This window comes from Tripterygium wilfordii, chromosome 7 (genome assembly GCF_013401445.1).
Source record: "Tripterygium wilfordii isolate XIE 37 chromosome 7, ASM1340144v1, whole genome shotgun sequence".
NCBI classification, from domain to species: Eukaryota; Viridiplantae; Streptophyta; class Magnoliopsida; order Celastrales; family Celastraceae; genus Tripterygium; species Tripterygium wilfordii.
In genome coordinates this window covers 1,473,656-1,496,627 of record NC_052238.1, presented here as the reverse complement: position 1 = coordinate 1,496,627, position 22,972 = coordinate 1,473,656, and the positions used below count along the sequence as shown (strand labels likewise).

The 22,972-nt window shown below is 35.9% G+C and overlaps 3 protein-coding genes across 5 annotated transcripts; 1 reads left to right on the top strand and 2 right to left on the bottom strand.

Moving 5' to 3' along the window:
- Positions 1-22: 22 nt before the first annotated feature.
- LOC120002026 (syntaxin-71-like) lies at positions 23-4,379 on the bottom strand. Of its 2 annotated transcripts, XM_038850575.1 has the most exons (9): positions 2,782-4,379; positions 2,458-2,583; positions 2,086-2,248; positions 1,896-1,981; positions 1,545-1,613; positions 1,424-1,468; positions 1,250-1,312; positions 1,049-1,125; positions 23-327 (listed from the first exon to the last, which is right to left on the bottom strand). In XM_038850575.1, exons 1-9 carry the CDS (start codon positions 2,935-2,937, stop codon positions 315-317), a joined length of 798 nt encoding a protein of 265 aa, XP_038706503.1. In that variant the 5' UTR covers positions 2,938-4,379; the 3' UTR covers positions 23-314. The 2 variants fall into 2 exon arrangements, 1 of the variants encoding a protein (XP_038706503.1); XR_005469084.1 differs by lacking the exon at positions 23-327 and having other exon boundaries at positions 1,105-1,125; positions 1,250-1,345; positions 2,782-4,376.
- Positions 4,380-4,790: 411 nt separating this feature from the next.
- LOC120002024 (MLO-like protein 6) lies at positions 4,791-9,723 on the bottom strand. Its single transcript, XM_038850572.1, has 12 exons — positions 9,460-9,723; positions 9,310-9,367; positions 8,960-9,177; positions 8,665-8,781; positions 8,416-8,565; positions 7,508-7,582; positions 7,258-7,402; positions 6,386-6,426; positions 6,089-6,262; positions 5,770-5,805; positions 5,598-5,665; positions 4,791-5,486 (listed from the first exon to the last, which is right to left on the bottom strand). Exons 1-12 carry the CDS (start codon positions 9,580-9,582, stop codon positions 4,973-4,975), a joined length of 1,719 nt encoding a protein of 572 aa, XP_038706500.1. The 5' UTR covers positions 9,583-9,723; the 3' UTR covers positions 4,791-4,972.
- Positions 9,724-16,237: 6,514 nt separating this feature from the next.
- Positions 16,238-20,663, top strand: LOC120002023 (MLO-like protein 3). Of its 2 annotated transcripts, none has more exons than XR_005469083.1 (15): positions 16,238-16,571; positions 16,650-16,707; positions 16,906-17,117; positions 17,207-17,323; positions 17,686-17,746; positions 18,434-18,522; positions 18,640-18,714; positions 18,846-18,934; positions 19,029-19,078; positions 19,160-19,200; positions 19,312-19,448; positions 19,587-19,622; positions 19,745-19,812; positions 19,898-19,958; positions 20,164-20,242. XR_005469083.1 is itself a non-coding variant. In XM_038850571.1 (15 exons), exons 1-15 carry the CDS (start codon positions 16,440-16,442, stop codon positions 20,539-20,541), a joined length of 1,641 nt encoding a protein of 546 aa, XP_038706499.1. In that variant the 5' UTR covers positions 16,243-16,439; the 3' UTR covers positions 20,542-20,663. The 2 variants fall into 2 exon arrangements, 1 of the variants encoding a protein (XP_038706499.1); XM_038850571.1 differs by having other exon boundaries at positions 16,243-16,571; positions 19,312-19,485; positions 20,164-20,663.
- Positions 20,664-22,972: the final 2,309 nt, after the last annotated feature.

Below are 22,972 nucleotides of genomic sequence, written 5' to 3'. Positions count from 1 at the left end.
ACTTCCAAATTAAGATGTTTTCTAGATACATAGATGGAGAAAACTTTTGATACATTAGATTGCTATTTGATTTTCCATGGCACGCAAGAACTGTACCATATTAAAGTGACACAGTATATTCTTTAGTATCGGAGTAGAAACTCTTGTAAGAAGATATCACAGACTGAATTCTTCAACATCTAATCCATGTCAACTTAAAATTATTTTTTCGGAGAGATCAAAAATAATAAGTAAATAACGAAAAAGAAGTTAACTTCGGATACTCGAAACATACGCAAACATCCTTCAATTTCGGAGGAAGCTTTTAAATCACCTCATTTCAGTGCGCTGCCCAAAAAATACAGAAATAAATTACGTTAGACAATGTTCTAATCTGAAAGGAGATTTTGCTAAGAAAATCAGCAGAATCTCGACAGCTTTGGGTTTCATATTATTTAGTTTGTTGTAAAGAAAAGCTGCAAAAAGAGTGTCACATGATGGTCTACCACCAATAGTACACCAGATTGATGTGTAAACATATGGAAAAGAAGAACAAACTACTCAAGATTTTAATACTGCAGGAAACAGCCTAAGCCTGACAAAACCCAGCTCGAATCAGAATCAAGTACCTCTTTACATCCCTATGCAGCATTTATAATAACAAAAACTTATGATTCTATTTCATTGATGTTCAATTATTAATAGCAGAGGTCATCATCGGTGTCACACTATAATGTTTTGAACTACAAACAAGTTCTTCTAAAATGCATAATGATTAATGCAACCAAATCAGCATGACACTCCATAACTCTGATTAGCAATTGGAGTCTTACTTGAATAAGGCAAAACTGATATTATATTTGACATTGAATCATCCATAAACTATAAGAAAAATAACAGATTATTAATAAGTAATTTCAGCACTTGATTGAAACCAAGAAACTAGAAGCATCAGAACATTTAGAAGAGACATTAAAATTAACCAGAACTGATAGAAAGGCTAGTTAATATATGAATGTCAACATCGAGTCTTTATCCAACAATACTACGAGAGAAATGAGTAGCTCACTTGTATAGGTAGGAAGCAACTCCCAGTAGAACACACAATAGAATAATATCAATGCAGAAGTTTCGGCTCGACCGCAGCTGAATAAAATAAGAGCAGCAACAAAAGGTCAATTGTAAAATCATGCATATCAATGGAGGGACCAAAATCTCCGCGCATTATACCATAGAAATGAAAATTTTAACAATCACAGAGACAATCAACCTGGACAAGAGTTTCCTTGAGCCTAACGTTGGTGTTCTTGAGATCAGATGTTGCCTTGTCCACCTATAAAAGCACCACAATAGTCCTGGTGATGCACTACCCAAAACAGAATTGTTTGCCTTTAAGGTCTCATGGAAAAGAGAAGGATGTGTCTTGAAAAACAAAACTTCTCACCTTCGTATCGATTTCATCCATTAGGGGAACTTGCCTATCCATTTCCTGACATAATAAAACAAAAATCAGCAGGTCCCTTTCTGACAGAATACCAAAACCAAATTACATAGCCAAAACCAACCTCATTCATGTCTTGAGCTAAATTTTTCAAAGTATCCAATCCCTCTGATATGAAATCAAGACCTTGGTCCTGTGCAAAGGTCAAATGGAATTAAATGACAAAACTGAGTAGGTGACAAACAGAAGCACCCTATACAAATATCAGCTTGCAATCTTTTTTAAATATAATGATAAAATTCAATAGAAGTCATCCATCTGAAATAGTATTATAACCTCGATCTGCCGTTAATGTCACACATTCAAATAAAAATATACAGCAACATAGGGTAACTGGAGAGCCCTAAACAAAATCTCTTTAAATTCTTTTGATTATGCTATAAAGATGATCAAATAAATAAGAAGTCTTACATGCCTGTTTTAACTTCCGCATTTCATATTCCTGTCTGAATTGACTTGATTCTTCAGATTGTTGGAAAAAATTACTGTCAAAATCTCCATCTGATGGTTGGTTGTCAAAGAAGAAAAGTTTAAGCATAGAATGAAACTAAAAGATACCAATCTGAAATGCGCGGTAACACAAGAAACATTAGCGGAATAATTACCAGGTGAATCAAATTTGATATTTTTATGCGATCCAGAAGTTGCCCATCCTCCACTTTGTTTGCCTGCAGCAATGGGCCCATCTGGTATGGCTTGAATCCTCTCTGGCAATGCAAGAACCAAATCACACCGAATAGCTTGGTCTTCGCTAGAAAGTCCTTTAACCTGCGATCACCACTTTTCAACTCTCAAAAATGTTGTTTCACCCTAAAGCTTTCATTAACATTTCAAAATACACAGAAGTTTTCCATTAAAACCTTTTTTTGCTCTGTTTCTACACTGTATGGGAGAATGAACCGGGTCACTAAATGGTAAAGTTATGCATAAATATTCGACTTCAGAGAGCTTTTGAAATCAGAAAACACGAAACCCACCCTTTTTTGAGCCAATTTTCGAAGCTTGGGCACTTCTTCCATCAGTCGAGCCTTGGTTCGACGAACCTCTGCATTCATTGCTACCGCAATAGCCCTATTCATCTCCCCTGATGCCGTTTCAGATTTCTGCAAAATTAAAATTTAATCACGCATTCCAAAATATCCTCCGCTTGTAAATAAAATCCCTAAATCAAATATGCCATTCATTCTTTTCTCTCTTTTCCTCCGGAAAAAAAAAATTCGTTTAAGAATTCCATAAACAATCAAACAATGGACATAAAAAATAAATAAGAATAAACTGGAGACGGAGGAAGAGCGTCGAACTTGAAGAGCGGAGTAAATCTCGGCCTCGACAAAGGCGTAGAGGCGACCAAAGGCATCATCGCCATGCGCATTGAGCTCCCCCTGCTTCTCGACGTCGTATTTTTCGTACTTCTTGCAAATTGAATCGATTCTGAAGAGAATATCTATAACGGTCATCTTTCTTTTTCTTCCAGTGAAAAAAGCTCCAGAAACGAAAGTCAGAAGTCGAAATGAAAGAAGATGGAGAAGGAGGATTCTTCAGCCTCCCTATTTTCGTCATGGTTTCTGTTTCTATCTCAATCATTGAGAGCCGGTGGTGGAAAACGAGCCGTGGAGCGCAGAGAGCGGGACGCCAGCTCCTCTGTTCCAAGTTCTAACCGCCTCTTTTCGCGGTTTAAGGGTTTCTTTTGCGTGTTCTAGGTAGTAGGCGTACCCTCCGGCCCACAGTATTGGACCGAAATCTGATGGCTCATCGGGCCCTTCCGTTTATAAGTTACCCAAGTTTCTAAAAAAATGAAATCAAAATCTATATGACAAAATAAGCATTTAAGTTATTATTTATTGGTTTATATGCAGAGGTTCAATATTTTCAAAAGATTTTATTATGTACTCGTTATTATTGTCTATTATATTAAAATTTTCAGATTAACTCCTTGTAGCATGAGCATCGCAAACCCATTCGATTCTACCTTCCATTCAATTTCATTCGTCTAGGTGGATGGGAAATAGGATCACATACCTATATTTATTTATTTTTAAGACAAACACATACCTATTTTCAGTGCTTTTTTTTTATTGGTCTATATAATTCATTCCAAAATCTTGTTAAATGAAGGAATTGTGAGTTTGGTTTAATGTGCGTTTTTTTATTGGTTACCCACCTTCAACACTCCAAATGCTAATTACGCAAAGTAAAGTTAATTAAGAAACCAATCTACGGGTGTATGGTTTTAACGGAATTCGCTCCCGAACATCTAATCCGTTTGATTCAAGTTTTGTTTGTAGAGTTATTTACTCATAGAAAAGTAGTGAAGTGTAGGCAGAAAAGGTAAATTTCAACATGTTACATATCAACCTCAATATTACATGTGGTTTCTAGTCACATAGAAAGCTGTAGAAATTCCGTTGTGTTTTTTTTTTTTTTGCCCTTTCCATACTATCTCTCGGTCATACGTATACAAATTGTTACTACATACAAAGAAACCCAAAGGAAACCTATATTAAATTAGTTAATGTTCTAGATTAACCAAAGATCGAGGCAGCTCTTGAGTACTTAATACCCGTCTAGCCCGAACAGATTGAGGTGACTGATGACTAGTAGTTCGCGTTGGAACGAAGCGAATAAGGACCATTTATGGCTCGGAGACGACGCTTGGTGCGCTCGCGAAGGTCATTTGGCTCCGCATCAGAAACATAGTGAGCTACAGCTACGCATACAAGCAGAACCCCCAAACACAAGACTGCATAGCATTGGCGACCTAGCTTCCCCAACAAACCCTGTACTATCTCCATCTCTCTCCGACTCTCTGTTTGTATTGTAAATATTACAAGTCAAGGACGCCAGCATATATAGATGCTCAATGGGAGAGAAACAAGGGGCAAATGTAGAGTTAAAGACTGATACGGTGGGTGATAGCAGGGATAGGGGCCGCTGGAAAAGCTTGAAAAACTGGGTATGCTTTATGGCAATACTTGTCGTTTTGCTCAGATCCTGATAAAGTTTGCTTTGAACACATCATCAAAGTTGTTTATTCAGGCTTTACACCTGGCATTTCGAGTTTTCCAGTGGGCTTCATTATTGGTTTGCCAAGCCTATTTTTGTAAACCGTAATTGGGCTTTAGGATATGTAAAAAGGTAAAAATTAAAATACTCTAGGCCAAATACCCACATTATACACGGCCCAACTACCTTGCTTGGTCTTGGATTGTGGACTTTATGTGCCAATTTACCCTTTACATGAGCCTTGCGCTTGTTGACTTTAGTTGCAGTCGATACATATTGCCATATATTTACACGCAGAAAAGCTTCATAGTTTTCACGTAAAAGCAATGAAAGGCTCCAATATTAGCAATGCTGAAGTTGAAAATTAAACAACAAATTAAAGAAAAAAGAACTATACAATGAGACGCAAAATAAGCATTCCCAATCTCCCTAGGTCATGCCTTTGTTCCCACCAACAAGTAACAAATCAACCGTTTCCCCAAATCTCAATTATATGGTTCCGTGTCTCTTATCAAAAGAAAACTCTTGAGATGATGCAATATCAATCTCATGCTGAGGCGCTTGATTACGCAAACCCGCTTCATTCACATTCCTGTTTTCATCCTCAGCATAAGCTTGTTCCATTTGCCGAAAATGATGGTGTGAAGACGACGAACCATCACCACTAATGTGAGGGTGTGAAGGAGAGGGAGAATCTGTATCCCAATTTTCCATATCAACATTGGATCTTCTAGGTGATGTTTGAATGCTGTCGACTTCGCTTTTGTAATGGCGCAATAGGTGGACAGGGGACATGTGGTGGGATGGTGTGGTTGGTCTGCTTGACATTGGGGTCACGGACCCTTTGCTCTGCTTGATGTGTTTTTTGGCTGTGTGGTGCCAGTTTCGTAGAGCAACCGCAACTCTTTCATTGAAAATTGTTGGCTTCATATTTGAGCCCATCTGTGTTACAAGGGCATAGAGAGGGAGCGTGACGTAGCTACAAAGGATTTGTATAAGGACCCTGAGACAATATCACCACCGTCATATTGTGAGTCAGAGATTAAATTATGAATTATGAATTTCGAATAAGTAAGAGAGATTATTGGTCCCTAAATTAATTATTCTAATGTACCCCATCGAAACTCTGATGATTATATCCTCCAAATGCTCGTGGAAACAAGATTTTATTCCGAATTCATACTGAAACAAGAAAAATAAATTAAGTCAGGGATCGATCTCATTCAAATTTATTCACAATTCAGTTAGTATTATAAATATAATGTCGTAGGAATGTAGTGGCTTACCCAACTCCATACAAAGAATGCAAGTTGAAAGGCATTCTGCAAATTAACCACGTAGAGAAGTATAAGTGTTATGTTTCTATGACTTAGTGAGCATAAATATATATATATACAAAAATTCTCCTATGTAGACCAAATTTGTGCACTTATTTTTTAACCATAAATGCGATAGGTCTCACAGTAAATGTGTGACTCCCACTTTTGTTGTGTTTTATTACAACTATTGGATTTTATGTCCACAAAATTAGTCTACATTTTTTATCCACATAGGAAAATTTCTATTTAAAAGACATACACACACAAATAGAAATCATAAATGTACCTGAAAGAGAACAAAGTTGATGAGGTAGAGGAGGAGGCGTGGGCGATTTAACCAGAATAGGTCATCACCTGGCTGAACTACCGGCACTCCTTTCACAACCTCCCCTCTCTCCATTATTCTGAGACCCATTTTGGTTATGATCACCTGTAGCTTAGTTCCAACTAACAGGATGATCTGCACGGAGATGCATCAATATCAGTGGTTAATTATCTTCGCTAATGACTAATCACACACATTTAAAACAATAAATTAGTAAACAAGAACGAGATGATATATATTAGGGTTGATAATACTTACGATTAATGGGATAAATGGTAGCCATAGATAAGAAAACCAACCTGTCAAGAAAGCATTTAAAAAATATCAATTATTTGAAGGGCTTGGAAGTTGGAGCTAGGTAGTCAAATAATTTTGCCACTGAAAATTCGCATGTATGTGCTAGCTATCAAAAATACTCTCTTCATCCCAATTTGCTTGTCATCATTTGAAAATCCAACTTTTTAAGGGGACATAATTTAATTCAGTTCAGTTCAACTACACAAAATAACTATGATATTCTAAACCTTTTCTTTCTTAAAGTTTGGTGTTTTAAAGTAACAAGACTAATTTTATAATACATTAACAAAATTAGTAATTAATTAAGAAAAGTGACATTAGTTTTGGGACAACCCAAAATAGAAAGATGGACAAGCAAAATGGGATGGAGGGAGTAAAACTATATATACATATATAGAAATTCTCCTACGTGGACCAAGAGCGTGGACAAACTTTGTGGACACAAAATCCAATGATTGTAATGAAACACAACAAAATTAGGGGGTCACATATTTGTTATGTGATCCACCGCATATAAAGTTGAAAAACAAATTCACAAATTTAGTCCACATAGGATAAATAACAAAAGTATGTGCCACACATTTTTGCTGTGAGATCCACCGCATCTATGATTGAAAATCAAATCCATAAATTTGATCCACATTTTTCGTCCATATAGGAGAATTTATGGTAGTGTGGATCAATTTTGTGGACACAAAATCGAATGGTCATAATAAAACACAACAAAAATAGGAGGCCACATATTTACTGTGGAACCCACTGCATTTATGGTTAAAAAACTAATCCACACTTTTAGTCAATATATATACATACACACAGAGTACAATACTCACCATGGGTATTAAAGAGAAGGAAGAGCACGGCCATGAACCAGATTGGAGGACTAATTCCCACGACCACCTTGAAGTCCTCTTCAAGTGACCTATTAATGTACTTTTGGAAATCGAATTTTGCGCCGCTTTGAGGGGCCAAATGTGCCTGAACAAAACCCAAATTAATATCATAAGCAATTAAGCGTAGGATTAATTTTGAGATTGAAAATATTGACCATTCAAATAGCCCTATGAAATTTTGAGTTCTTACCATAATAAATCCATGTCGCAATGTCAAATAATCAACCTTAGGAACCGACCTCACGAACTGCCTAAAGAAACACGCCTGCAAACACAATGAAACAGTTTTACAATTACTTTCATTGAGTGGTGGAGATCAAACGAAACAAGAAAATAAGGAAAAATAAAAAGATGATAACATTTAGGGGTTCAGACATTTAAGAGGACAAAGTTGTCATTTTGTTTTTTATAACAAAGTCAAATGCACTGTTTGCTTTATGAAAAGTCAAACCATCTGATAGCATGACGTAGTTGCAGTCGCATCCGACGGTCACTATCTAATCAATTAAGCTAAATTACCTTATTAGGATATTTTTGTTGGGTTAACAAAAACTTCACCTTTATTACACAAAATTTAGTAAAGCCAAACCCATATCTCAATAGAATCAAATCAGTAAAATACATTTATCAATATAACTACATCAGCAAAACACAAATTCCTATACGTTATCTCTTTCTACCGAACATGGAGACCAATAACATTCCATGTCTCAATGTTATCGTCAACAAAACTATACCAAAACACAAAATCTCAATACAACTATATCAGTAAAACACGTCTTCTAATAAAGTCACATAAACAAAACACGTCTTCCAATATAATCACATCAACAAAACACAAAATTCAAAACATTTTTGTTGACCCACCAAAATTTTATAATTGCTCTTATTTTTTTCGAAACTGTTCTGCTAAGTTCTAACCAATAATAAACACAAAGACCAGCTATATTCTAATTATAAAATTATCTACGTTTTTTAATTGTTTCGGCATTCATTTCAAAACATATAGGAGCAGGTGACTAGAAGTTCTAGGCATGACTTAACTATGCCCCACAACTAACAGGATTGTATTGTTGGAAATAGACAACGTGTGCTTACAATCCAAATGAGGAAAGGAGAGTTGGTCCAAAAGCTCAAATGTCTTCTTCCGAATGATGTTTCTCTCGCAAACCTAAACCTCTCAGGATCATGAGAGAATTGGTACTCTACCGTTCTCGTCTCTTTCTCCCATCTTTTCCAACTCCTCATCTAAAACAAACACACACCAAAAAAAAACCCATCAAGCTAAATAATTGTGTATGCAATGGCATCTAGAGATCATAGTATAATGTATTAGTATATATATACCTTAGCTCGACCCAAAGCCATTGTGAGGATACAATAAAGAACATGGAAAACAGCCAACACGAATATAAAAATGTGTAGTTGATGAATACCATCCGATGATATGAACGAGACTTTTCCCTGAAAAAATTAATCAAACCCAATTAAGATCTCGATAAGAAAAAAAAAATCTTACTAATCAATTGGAAGCCGAACCATTGTCAACAAGGAATTTTCAATTTAAAATGTCAAGCAATGCAACAAAACAATGGATATGGCACAGATTTATTTGGTGGTAGAAAAGTAAAAGTGGTATTACCGAACCACAAGTGTTAGATGAATCCGGCGACGCCAAAGCACGCCGTACGCTTCCCCCGGAATCTGACAAAAACGAAAGAAGTCTCTGCCGGCTCTTTTGGGTCTTGTTTTTGCTGCATGGATGCCAAGTGTTCGCAACTTTCTCCGGTATGCATATGTTGGAGATAAGACTTTGCCCTACCGTTAGAAGCAGGGATATAAACCCCAATAGCATAAGCTCTATACACCAACACAAAAAAGAAGTTACGCAAAAAAGAAGTTAATATATTGAAGAATAATATATATATATATACATATATACATAATATATATGTATGTATGTATATGATCATGATCGGATTCTGGGTTTACCTGATTTGATTTTTTCTAGTGCTTCGTAAAGAGCTGTCTTGTGTTTCTTCCTTAACCACTGCAGAAATTTTGTAAACAAATATATAAATTATCGCATATTCAATAGAGGAACCTGGACTTAATTTGTATTCTTATGATGATGAACAATACCTTCCCAATAACATGTATTATGTGCTCTATGATTATTGAAATCACGACCAAAACGAAACAAACTATGGCAACAGCCCATGTGGGTGTCTGCTCCAGAGATCTTCCTCCACTAGCTCCTGCCATTACTTCAACTTCTCTGCTTGGCCTTCAACAAAAATTTTCACTATCGAGAGGCTTTAGTTCACAAACTGAACAAGAAGTGAAGTTTTACAGAAAGAAATATGTAGAGAGAGAGGGGGATGGATGAATAGTGTGTTGAAATGAAAGGATTACAACGCATTGGCGGTGTTTTATACGTACGAAACTACACCGTTTCTTACACATTTGGGAGTCAATTGCAAGACTTTGACTTTTCGAACGCGTATGGCCGAGAGTGTTCAAATAATTATAAAACAGTGCTCGACTTCTCTCAATTATTAAAATATGTACAGATTTATTTGACCGTAAATCTTAATTCAGATTTGCATACTCTGAAGGGATCTCGATCATTTATTTAAAACAGTAAATCACTTCCCTAAGTCAACCCTCTCATGATCTGACTTGTCAAAGAATTACGGCCCTTTGATTTCAACAATCCAATGGTTGATATTCGAGACCAGGTCAAGTTGTTACTTTCGCGTAAGAAATGACACGCTGGCTCTAAAATATTTAAGTAGCCGGTACACGATGAAGGCAATAGAATTAAGGACTGGGTTGATTATTGATTCGTAAATGTAAATATGAGATTACGATAAGCTTTAATTTATTTGATACCAATATTGGCATATAATATTTAATTGAGCAACCATCTCTTTCTATATTTTTTTAAAATTTATTTTAAAGAAATTTCTGACTAAGTCCTTCGTCTTTCCCGGAATGAGAGACATATTAATAAAACACACGTTGGTTTATTATTATGATCATATAATTGGAGAGGCTGATTTGATGATTGATGCGACCTTTTGAGAAGATAAAAAGAGTGATACAGTGAGTAATGGATCAAGTTTCGTTGGCAAACATCATTGGTGTTTCTATTACGTACTGTGTCGTATTAGTTAAATTTGGCCTTAGACTGATCAATAATTGTTCCCTTGATGTGCAGAAAGATGATTTTTTACCAAAACATGCCATTTGTGCGAACATAAGGATACACGCTATTAGGTAAATAAAGACGTCAAACACTCGAACTTGTACGTCATTTCAATTTTCAAATGGTTTCTTACGTTGAATGTGTGTCCATATAGATACAGTCTTGTATAATAAATATTTGAAAAGCTATCCATATTAGACCCAGTATTCAGTCATTAAATCTGCATATGAACTGAACTTGTTATAACCGTCCAAATAGAGCTGTTTAGGCATAAATTGTCCACCTGAAAAAGTTATTTAGCATACTTGTCTTGTGTGAAGACTAATATATTATATCGGATTAGGATTGACATAACTCAACCGAGTAATGTATAAATAAAGTTCAATCACCTCTCACAAAAGACGCGTTTTTTGAGCCTAATGACCAATGATGACGGTTCATGAAGAATAAAGATGTGGGGATTTGATACACAAAATGAATAATATCGTTCATGTGCTTGGAGTTTGGACTTAGATTGCAGGGAACAGTAGAAGACAGATTGCAGAGAAACTTGACCTAGCTATGACATAGTAGGTACATTATCTTTCAATAATATGTTAAGTTTCGTCATATAAACTCGACCATCTATTCCTTTTTGTGTCATTATTGGACTTTATTTGTAAAGAAGAAGAATATTTGAACATGATTACGTAATCAACGTCACGCTACAAATTTAAGATTAATTAGCTAGTCTTATGCATATACATGACCGCCATTTTTTTAAATTAATATTCTTATTCTTATTTGTATATCCAATGTTTCTAATAAGGTTCCGTTTCAATATTGACTGCACAAAAAGAAAAAAAAAACCTATTATTTTGATATTTACACGTGATTTTTATGTACTTGTAATTATTGGATACTAAAATTCAATTCCGATATGGCGATATCGGATCCCGTAAGGCGCCTTTATTCCTCTAATTTAGACACTTGAAAACATTTTCAACATAGTGTGGCGTGTCTATCGACAAGTTCTCGATTATATTACTCGATCAACTGCCCGAATGAATATTGTGTGAACCCCAAAAAAAAAATAATGAAAGATGTTCCCACCAACCCTATGACAATAGAGAGCCCTTGCCCTAGCTGCATTTCAATTCGGGGTCCAACTCGGGCACAGGCAGACGTTTTGGTGAATATTTTGAAAGGTAATGCCTTTGATGTTGACTCGGCTCTTAGGATTGGATCTCTTACTTGGTTAAATTTTATTTTGGAGGATATCATGTTATTGTTGGGTACAATGATATGCCAGTTTTTATTTATTCCTAGAGCAAATAACAAGGTAGCTGATGCTGGCTGCACTAGATAGATTAGCGCCTTCTGATTCTAATTATGTATGTATGGAGCGCTTCTCCGTCCATAGGGGAACCTCTTAACGTCTCCCGTCCCCATACGAAGTCATTGCTGGATATTGGTAATTTGATTTGGTCTCAATCATTATCCTAAAGGAAACCAACCATGCATGCTAGCTAGCTAGTCAGTCATCTTGTGCAACTTGAGGAAGTAACTAAGAAGACTTGAAGTCACTGACAGCATGCCCTTGTTTCTTCTATTTAGTTAATGCGTTCCAATTTCACACGGAAAAGTCCAGAAAGTTGACATGACGATGGCCCCATATATAGTACTGATTGATAATATAAGGGTTGAACGACTAATCAGTCTGTTGTATTTAATTTTGATTTTACATTACTTGAGAGATGTTGGTCCATTTCCTCCCAAGTCAAGTTTGTTTGAATATTCTCGAGGCCTAAGAGCATCTACAGTGATGCTTGAAATATCAAGCACTTCAAAATTATTCTCTCTCTCCTCCTTTATCCTACGTGGCACAATTTAATTGGATGATTAAATCTAACAATATACACTATTCATCAACACTTCATACATTCCAACACTCCATACTCACTTTCTCTATTTTCTCTCTATTCTTTTTTATCATCTCTTTCTTCCTTTTCATATCTCTCTCTTCCTTTTCATCTTCTCTTTCTTCCTTTTTATCATCTCTCTCTTCCTTTTCATCACCTCTTTCTTCCTTTTTATCATCTCTCTCTTCACTATTCATCAACTATATACATACTCCAACTCTCAAGTATCATTTTTCCACAACTAAATTTTCAAACGTCATTTTTCACCCATTGTGTGCATGTAGCGCTATACTTATGAAAAAAGTAACATTTCAAGTACTTAAAATACACTCCATTATATCCATTGTGAACATCTAGCACTTAACTTATCAAGAAAGTATCATATCAAGTACTTCAAAATCATCCCATTGTGGATGCTCTAAGGAGATGTATATTCCTCATAATTGACTTATAAATAACTCGCTTTTTGGTTCTCATCCTCATACTCATTACGAACTTTCCCGATCAATGCAATGCAATTTGTCTATGAAGTTAAATATGGAATCCTATTTTCGACCACACTTATTTAGAACAAATTGAAATTAATTAACAACTAAATAAGAAGTGTCAACGGTCGTTTTTTTTTTCCAGATTTTTTGACATAAATTTAACCAACCAATCAGTAGGTTATTAGTGGTTTGGTCGATTTTTTTATTTATTTTTCGGTCAGTCCTCACTAACATATGTTTAACAATAACCGATCAATTGATCAGTTTGACGATTGGTTCTGTTTGACTCGCTTTTTTTGGTCAGCCCTAATCACTGTCATACCCGACTATTAAATTATTATTTTGTATTTTGCACAATGAAAATAATATGGGGATTGAGAAACTTCACATGGGCTTACTTGGGCTAACCCTAAGATCCTAAATGTTAACAGGACTTAATGCGGTCTTGACAAACTTTCAAAGTGAACTATCAGGCTGGGTTTAAAAACAATTTGAGCCGTGGCTTCAAAATAACCAAGTTCTGTGGGCCGCTGATTTACATTTGTCATTTGATTCGATTCAGTTGTTGGCCAATTCGCTTAGAGCCCCACCTGTTGCGCCAATCCTCAAATAAAATCTCAAACTCTATGCGTTCTCCAACTCAAAAGCTGTTGCCAGTCAAGTGAAACCAGCAGCAGCAGTTGCGATCATGTCAATGTACATGTAGGGGAGTCGATCAAAGAGAGACATTTGAAGCCGTCTCGTATTGAAAATGTCAGCGTATAGCGATTTAGCGAACAATACTTGGGGTAATGACTGGCCTGGGCAATATCTACCGAAGGAGTTCTCGAACATCTTTAAACTTTTATTCCATCTTGTATTTGAGAATAGAGTAGACTGACCTGTTTTAGTGAATATTCCATTAAATAAAGTAAGGTGCATGAAAATCACAATCAACTATCATATATTAATTAACAAAATAACGTAATCTGTCAACACTGTTTGTTGATGGGTTAGATTTGAAATTGAACTTAGTAAAACGGACAATATCTTGCAAACGATAATCAAGGTTGGGCAATAGAGTCCATTAGTGTTTACTAACACATATATATTTTTATGATCTTATTATGTAAGCAGAGATTCAATCAGGCTAGAGATCCTCTAGATTGGTCAACACTGTTTGTTGTTGTGGATCTGGTTTAAATAGAATAAAAGCTTGGTAGTTATATAATTAGTGAAAGATAAGCAGTTGCTGCATAGACCTGGAACTGGCAGCCTTAGAGCAACCACAACAATGCCATTTTGTTGGGATATGGGTGTTATTTTGTTGGAGCATGGACTAAAATATTGGCACAACAAGGCCATTTTGATGGTCCCATTTTATTGGGAACAATATGTAGGCAAGGACTTATGTTTGTCTATTTGTTGGTTTCATTTGGGACTCATATCATTTACTACTCACAAATACACAAAAATCAATATTGGGTCTCACCTCTATTTCACCAAAAATCAAGTCAGTAAATTTACACTATTTATACCAATAAATTTTGTTGTCTCATCCACATCAACAAAATATGTCTCTCGATCAATTTTGTTGTCCCTAACAAAAATTACCATTGTGATTGTTTTTATATTTGGCCAGTGTCCATGAATAATTATCAAAATCAAACATCCAACATTTGCGGAGAACGATTTTGCACTTCCGCTGTCTTTTATATTTAATAATTTAATTGGTTCTTCAGTTTCGTTTAGTCATATATTGTAATAGCCACCCATAACAGTCAATAATCATGATATCATGACAAGGAAATATGGACTTTTTTAAGGCAGGAGTTACTCAGTGAAGGCAGTAATTACGCGATAGATACAAAGTCAAAATGTATAGAAATCTGAGTATTGCTTGAGATCGATAGTTTATTTTAGTTATGAGAAATCAACGCTACAACACATATAATAACAAAATTATCAAATTGATTTGAAAGTGTCAAAGCAACTCTGAATTAATGAAGTTTTTTTGGATAAAATTGGTCTAAAGCAGACAGCTTCTCTCAATTTCAAGCCACCAGTTGTGTATTTTGACGCTGTAAGATTGTAATAGTCAAACTGGCTCTCAATTTCATAGACTAAACGAGCTCCAGACTACATTGTTTCCCGTAATGCACTATTCCTCTCATGCAAACAAAAGCAAATTATAAATAAAACCCAAAAGAGACAAAAAAGATGACATTACCAGCAAGTCAGGGTGGGCAATTTGATAAAATTGGTAAAAAAAATATAAAGTTGGTAAAAACATTCAAAATGTCAGATGGGCAAATGCCCACCCTTGCCCAAACCAGAGTCCACCCTTGCGTGTAAAGTAGGTATACAGAAACTTGGAAATGAATGGTGTACGCCTCTGTCAACAAACTCCACTAAATGTGTTTGAACTTTAATAAAGCTTGGCCTATATAGATTGCAGTCCCTATCCCAATAGGGTGGGATGCATCAATTCATCATGCATACCATAGACATTAGAATTTAGACGGGTCCTAAGTCCTAATAACTGTCATTATACAAATCGAACGATATTGTTTTATTTGAATTTACGGATTCCGTGGAAATATCGAAGAACATCATTTTATTTTTATTGGATCATCACATTTTAATAATTAACCCCAAGGAAAAACCATCAAGAAATGAGAGGAAGGATTAATATTTAATATGAGATTTTTACAATTCTTGAGAACAAAGTACTACATATCTGGACAAAGCATTTATGTTAGTCTGTCTTGATCAGTGGCGGAGCCAAAGGGGCAAGGGGGCCACTGCCGACTAAAATTTTGGATTTTTATAGTATATATATATAGACACACATATTCATATAAAATATTGTTTCAACATATATATATAATATTTATAATATGATATTAACAATACATGTATTTGCTTACATATATAAAATATATAATATTTATAATGTGATATAAACTATAAAGTTTTCTAAATATATATATTTCTCCTCACTAGCCCCTTAAATTTTTAGAAAAACTCTTTATACAGTATATATATAGTTGTGTATATTACCAAATATTTATTCTAATGACTATATAATATGTATGGTTAATTGTAACACATTCATATGATACAATAAATATTGATAGATAAACGCTCATATAAGAGATCAATGAGAAATTAGTAAATTTTTTAATAAATAGTCATAACAAATTTTCGGGGACATTGTCCTGAACTCCCGTCAACTTTTTCTCCCCCTAAACAAAAATCCTGACTCCACCCCTGGCGTTGACGACCCAAAACATTAAACATTCATAATTATTTAACAAAGTTACACATCGTCAAACCAGACAGATGCAACCTACACCAGTGTTTGTTGCGAAGACTTCTTCTCTAGCCAGAGTCTGCTTTATTATATTGAAAATCTTGTTCTTCTTTAGATTTATGAAGATCACTTGCTTCCTTGAATTACAACCCAATACGCAATTCATCAGTTCCTCCTCGTCTCCTTACATATTGGTCCTGCTTGCAACAGAGAACTAGCAGGCAAAGATGGCTACCAGAGGAGGATCAACCGCCTCTCGCTCTTTACAAGATACTCCCACTTGGGCGCTTGCAACAGTTTGCTTCGTCTTCGTAGCCTTGTCCATTTTTATTGAACATTTGATTCATCGCCTCAGCTGTGTAAGTGGATTGCTCATCGTATGCAAGGATTTCTTTCTAAATAAGCCAAATCAGTTTATACTATAAAATTGAATGCAGTGGCTCAGGAAAAACAGGAAGACTGCCTTGTTTGAAGCTGTGGAGAAGCTTAAGTCAGGTAAGTTTGAATTTTGTGTCCTGTTTTCTTTGTGTCCGTTTGGTTTCGCGCTAGATCTCGACCCAATTTATCTGTCTACAAATTGTGCGTGCGGGGTCTGTTTGGCCATATTGTTCTCGATTACCAAAGAACAAAGAAAAAGACTACGGTCTTGGGGGTGCCTCGCATGTTATATCTGAAAAGCTGTATTTTCTGCAGTCCTTATTGTGTTGGGATTCATGTCTCTGATTCTGACATTCACTCAATACTACATAATCAAAATATGTATACCGATCAAGATTGCAAACACTATGCTGCCCTGCGGTCAACAATTGACCACCAAAACAACAAAAGCACTTGGAGTCTCATTAGAAGAACGAAGATTGGCTGTTCGAACGACTGGATCTTCCTACGATTACTGTGATTCCAAGGTTTAATCTGGTGGTTCTTATAATGTTTATAATGATTGTGTCCAAGGCTCTAAGCTTTTATACTGATAATTTCTATTTAAATTTTTCAGGGAATGACATCTCTGATATCAAAGCAAGGGCTCAACCAGCTTAGCATTTTCATCTTTGTGATAGCTGTAATGCAAATTGTGTATAGTGTTCTTACCATGGCTTTAGGAAGGATTAAGGTACACAACTACACACATCCATATTTGATATTTTCCTTATCTTTTTCTTCTTTTTTTTTTTTGGCTCCAAAATGTATTATTAGTGGGGCTAGCTTTGACCTTCTAGAAAATTTGACTTCTTGGCATATGGTTTAATTGGGCCTTATGAGGCAGTTGTGGACTGGACCTGTGACTGTGGTGCGTGAAGGGACCGTAACCGTAGTCGGTAGTCCAATAAAACGTCACTTGTCCTGGACTCGCATTAACTGAAAATCCAATGATAACGAATTGCATACCAAACTTCGTGGAATTTACGATTTTATTAAATATTTTGCAAGTTTTTGTCATGTATTGGACACTTGATTTCATATCAACTTTCGTAGATGAGGCGTTGGAAAGCTTGGGAGAGAGAGACTCGGACTGTGGAATACCAAGCCGCTAATGGTAATATACGGACTCCCGAGATATGCATTTTGCTCAATCCATTGGAGAGTAGATCCTCCATCCTTCATTGGACTGATTCCATAACCCGTTCAATCCACTGCAGAGTAGATTCTCCATGTTTTCTTTTATACTTGTGGTAGTTTGTTAGATTGCCGTTGGTGTTTTGGGTGAATTTGTTCAGTTGTGACATTGCACACCATGTGTTTGAAGAATTGCCTGTCTGGTGTGCATAAAAAAATTTGCGCTTTACCTTTCACCGTGTTTAACAACTATCTTAAATTGTCAACATATAGCATTGCTGATAATTAGTCATGATTAAGAGTCTGTTTGGTAGAACTTATATTTTTGGAAAAATAAGATAGGTTATAAGCTTTTAAATAAACTGTGATATGTTTGGTGATATTTTTAAAGCTAACACTAGTTTATATTAATAAGCTAAGACATTAGGGGCATTTACTCGTTGTTGGAGCTTATATGGTGCACGAAAATAAATTATCTAATAATTTGTAACTTGAATAATTTATCCTAAAAAGGAACAAGGCTCTGTTTTCATCCCCTTTTTTGAAGTTAGATCAACTTTGTCTGGCATTCTTTGTTAATGTTTGATAAATGTTATCCAGTGACCACTTATTTTATTGCTAGTAATCATATTCCTATTATTTCTGAATTCGATTCTCCTGTTTTTAGATCCAAATAGGTTTAGATTCACAAGACAAACGACTTTTGGTCGTCGGCATATGAACTCTTGTACAAGAACAACACTACAGCTATGGGTTGTAAGTCAATTTTCTTGGTTTCTATTGATAGATTAATTGCACTAAAATATTTGTTTCTTTATTATCTGTGTCAATACTTGCTTTTGTGGCTCTCATGGCGTTCCTATATATTTTCAGAAATGCTTTTTCAGGCAGTTCTTCAATTCAGTGGCAAAAGTTGACTACCTTACTCTGCGTCTTGGTTTTCTTTCAGTGAGCATCTCAATTCATCTTTAGTTTCTACAAGGAACAGATAGATTCTTAAACAAGCAGCAGCTGTACCTTCTCATAAAAATGAATTTCAGTTAGCTAAAAGAATCTCTCTCTTTAATTATTTTGTTTAGGCCCATTTATCTCCAGATAGCTCCTTTGATTTCCGAAAGTACATTCAACGATCCCTTGAAGATGATTTCAAAACCGTAGTTGGTATCAGGTTGAGAATTGTATCCCTTTCTCCCAATCTACATTCACAAATATGTACAATAAGTGTGATTAATTAGTTCTGCTTCATAATTGTTAACTGGCAGTCCATTCATGTGGTTCCTGATGGTCATCTTCATGCTTGTCGACGTCCATGGTGAGGACACACATGCAAACTATATATTGACCAGATGTCCGTGGTTACTTATTAATGGTTTTCTCAAATGAACTTTTACAGGGTGGCGTGTCTATTTATGGGTGTCATTTCTCCCACTTTTTGTAAGTTTTAACTGAAATAATAAGAATTTAATCAGCATTCAGTAATGTGTAGTGAGTTATTAAAACTTGTACGTTCAGCATGTGGTTTCACTGATAGCAAGATATTTACAGATAGTGCTAGTTGTTGGAACCAAACTGGAAGTTGTGGTGGCAGAAATGGCTCTGCAAATAAAAGATCAGAACAGTGTGATCAAAGGAGCCCTTCTAGTGGAACCAAATGACAATCTGTTCTGGTTCAGACATCCCAAGTTTGTCCTGACTCTCTTGCATTATACTTTGTTTATGGTAGTGTTCAGCTCCGTTACCAAATTTTACATTCTATCTACTAAAATCTTTTATTGTGCTAGTGACCTTAAACTAATTGATTCTTCATTTTTTTTTTCCAGAATGCGTTTGAGCTTGCATTCTTTGTTTGGGTTACGGTAAGAATGATTTCTTTGGGTTTTTTTTATTGCTCCTGGTATTGCGCTTTCGTTTACATTGTATGAATTAGCTGTAAACAAAGTGTAATACTTTTGAATATCAACGGTCTGTTTTCTTTCAGTTGCAATTTGGGATCAAATCTTGCTACCATGAACATAAAGATATCGTCATTATCAGGGTTGTCTTGGCGTAAGTACTAGGTACCATTCTCTAATTTTACTTTAATCCAATTTCATTCATATCGTTAATTGTATCATATTGGAAATCTCATCAGGGTGACAGTCCAAATCCTCTGCAGTTACATTACTCTTCCCTTATATGCCCTTGTAACCCAGGTAGATATATAATACCCCTCTATAGCTCTCTCTCTCTCTCTCTCTCTCTCTCTCTCTATATATATATATATATATATATATATATATATATATTTTTTTTTTTTTTTTTTTTTTGAGAAGAAAATTCATTAGAAAAACGACAGCTACAAAGACATGCTTTTGTCCATGTACTTATTTATATGTGTACATTTTGGGCTCTGCCTAGATGGGGTCACAATTCAAGAGTGCCGTGCTAGAAGAACAAACAGCAAATACAATAAAGGCGTGGCATGCTAGGGCGAAAGGAAAACGAAAGAAACAAGGATCCTTATCATCACGACCTGGTCACGGATCTTCATCTCCGATAGATTCCAGCGTTAGAAGCATTAGTCCCCGTGAAACCTCCTTGCATTCTAATTTAGCACCAACTTTTCCTTTAGAAAGTTCTACTGGCCATACTCATGAGATTGTTGAACATGCTCAAGATGAGTTTAACCCTCCTATTATTTCCCACTCTGTAGTGCAAATAGAAATGCCTCATAGGACCCGAATCCAAAGTTCATTAGAATCAGACGCAGTGTCGACTGGTAATGCTGTTTCTTAGTGCGTAACTTGTTAAAGTTTTTACATGTTATTGTGTTTATAACTATAATGTATATCCTTTCAAAAAAAAAAAACTATAATGTATATGATTTAGTACCCATGATTTATTTGAAAATTAGTGAATTACTAAATGCTGCACAAACTGAGGTGTCTTGGCCCAACCCAAATATCAACGGATTGGGCCTAGTTATCTACGGGCCTTTATCTGTTCAGCCCATTATGGGCCGCAAGAACTTGTGATCTGCTAGTTACGGTGATATCATAGGTTACCATATTTAAAGCCAAATTGTGGTGCGAAACAACATTATGTGAAATCCTACCCCACCACATGCCCCCTATTACCCTAACAGTAGACAACATTGAAAAATTGACTCGAATGCAATTAATGAGTCGTCTTTTGATGGGATTTATGAGGACTAAATGCAATTAGACTGATAACCAAATTCAAATTAGGTGGTCTAGCCGTGTGAACGATTTTGCCCTTACGAGACACTTAACGGAAAGGCCGTACATCCACAAAAGTCAGGCCCAAGTTACATCGGACCGATAGGTTATGTACTTGGTATTGAAACGAAACCAAATCATATACGACAAAACTTAGTTAAAGAGTTCAGAGGCCCACACATCTGGTGCTAAGTGTAATCTATGACATGTGGGCCTGTTGACGGAGTTATCATCCGTCGGGGGCTTGGATAAGTCCAAAACAAAATGGGCCCGGGCTTGGGACAATGAAGGTTCATGCTTCACAGTTGATAATGGATATTTTCTTTAAGAGATGAAATCTGTAAAAGCAGTCTTTATCTGCGAACCGTTTCTTTTCTACCATGATTATGCACCTGGGACACGACTACTGGCTTTTATGGGATGTCCATGAGCAGGCTTTGTTAAAAGCTAGGTGAAGATATTGATGCCCCCCCAAATTGCAAGTTTGTGATGATGGGATACCATTTGTCTCCCAATCTGGGCCCATGTCTTTTGGACTTAATCAAACTTGCCGAGGCACATAAGCCACTTTCAATTGGCCATAAACAAAAGCCATTTTAAGGTTTAGTTTTGGTTTTATTTTCCCTTTTTTCCTAATCAGTGAAAAACTAATAAATAAATAATATAAAATGAAGCCTTTTTAATTAGCGTCTTTATGTCTACCAACCGTGGGGCTATGTATGTGAAAAGCAAAAGTGGTCCATTGGTCATTGTATGAAAAAAAGACATGGACATATGATCAAGTATACGATGAATGCGGGCGATAAAGGGAGATGCTCTTCACTGTCCAAACATGCACGTAATTAGCACAAGAAACAAACAACGTTGTGCGTGTCGTGTTTGTCAATCACTGTGTGGCGGTGACTAAAAAAGTAACCCGCATGAGTCTTGAGGACTACTTTCTTTTTTACCATTCTATCCCTCTATGTACTTACCCGAAAAGCCAATATTATCCTTTTGGGTTAATATCACTTTTGGTCACCGAAAGATTTTAGATTTTTCAATTTGGTCATCCAAAGATTAAATGTTTCATATTGGTAACCTAAAGTTTAAATTTGTTTCAACTCAATAACTCGGGCAGATTTATCCATATTCGGGCAGTCCAATAGCTGACGTGTCATACAAAAGTAAAAAAAAAAAACTTTTTATAAAACGTGAATTATGTGGAATCATATAGGAAAAAATTAAATTTTAAAAAAATTATGCAAAGTCCACCTCATCATCTTCTCCTTCATCCCAAAAAACGCTAAACTCTCTAATTCACCCATTCAATACTCAACGCCTCCTGCCCAGCAACAATTCCTTCTTTAGCAGGCAGAGATCTAACTAGGAACTCAAATTTCGGTCTAGAGACATTTGATTTTCAAAATTGCCTCCTGCTTCTGCTAGGCCTTTTTCTGTACCTTTTCCGACCGTCAACCACTCACCCTCTTTGGTCGCACCTTTAGCAGAGGGGTTTTGGGTGGTTGAAGATTTGAGAGTCCAAGCACTTTGTCCATGAAAGTGATCATTTTTAGTGACGAAAGTCGTTTCTTCTCTTCAATAGGAGATTGTCATTTGGAACAAAAACCAAAACTAGACTCTATAAGTGAAATATCCTGACCAAGCTGCCATGGAAGTGAAATCACTTGCGGTATTGTGATTCGATCTGTTGTGGGGATGATCGGATTTTTGTGGAGGTGAGGCAAGCAAGTGTTTTGGGTGGTCGATCGTTAGAAATAATTGTCGTACAATGATTTTGGGCATCGGGGGAGTCTGTAATGGGTGAGGAAGAAGAATTCAATTTCATAAAATTTGTTTTTTTAAAATATTTTTTCATTTTCCACGTTTGCAAGCCACAATAGCAAAAAAAATAGTTGAAATTGATTTTTTAATACCATTTAGATGTGTTGACTGCTCGAGATGGTCAAAATCTACCCGAGTTACTAGTTTGGAACAAATACGAATAT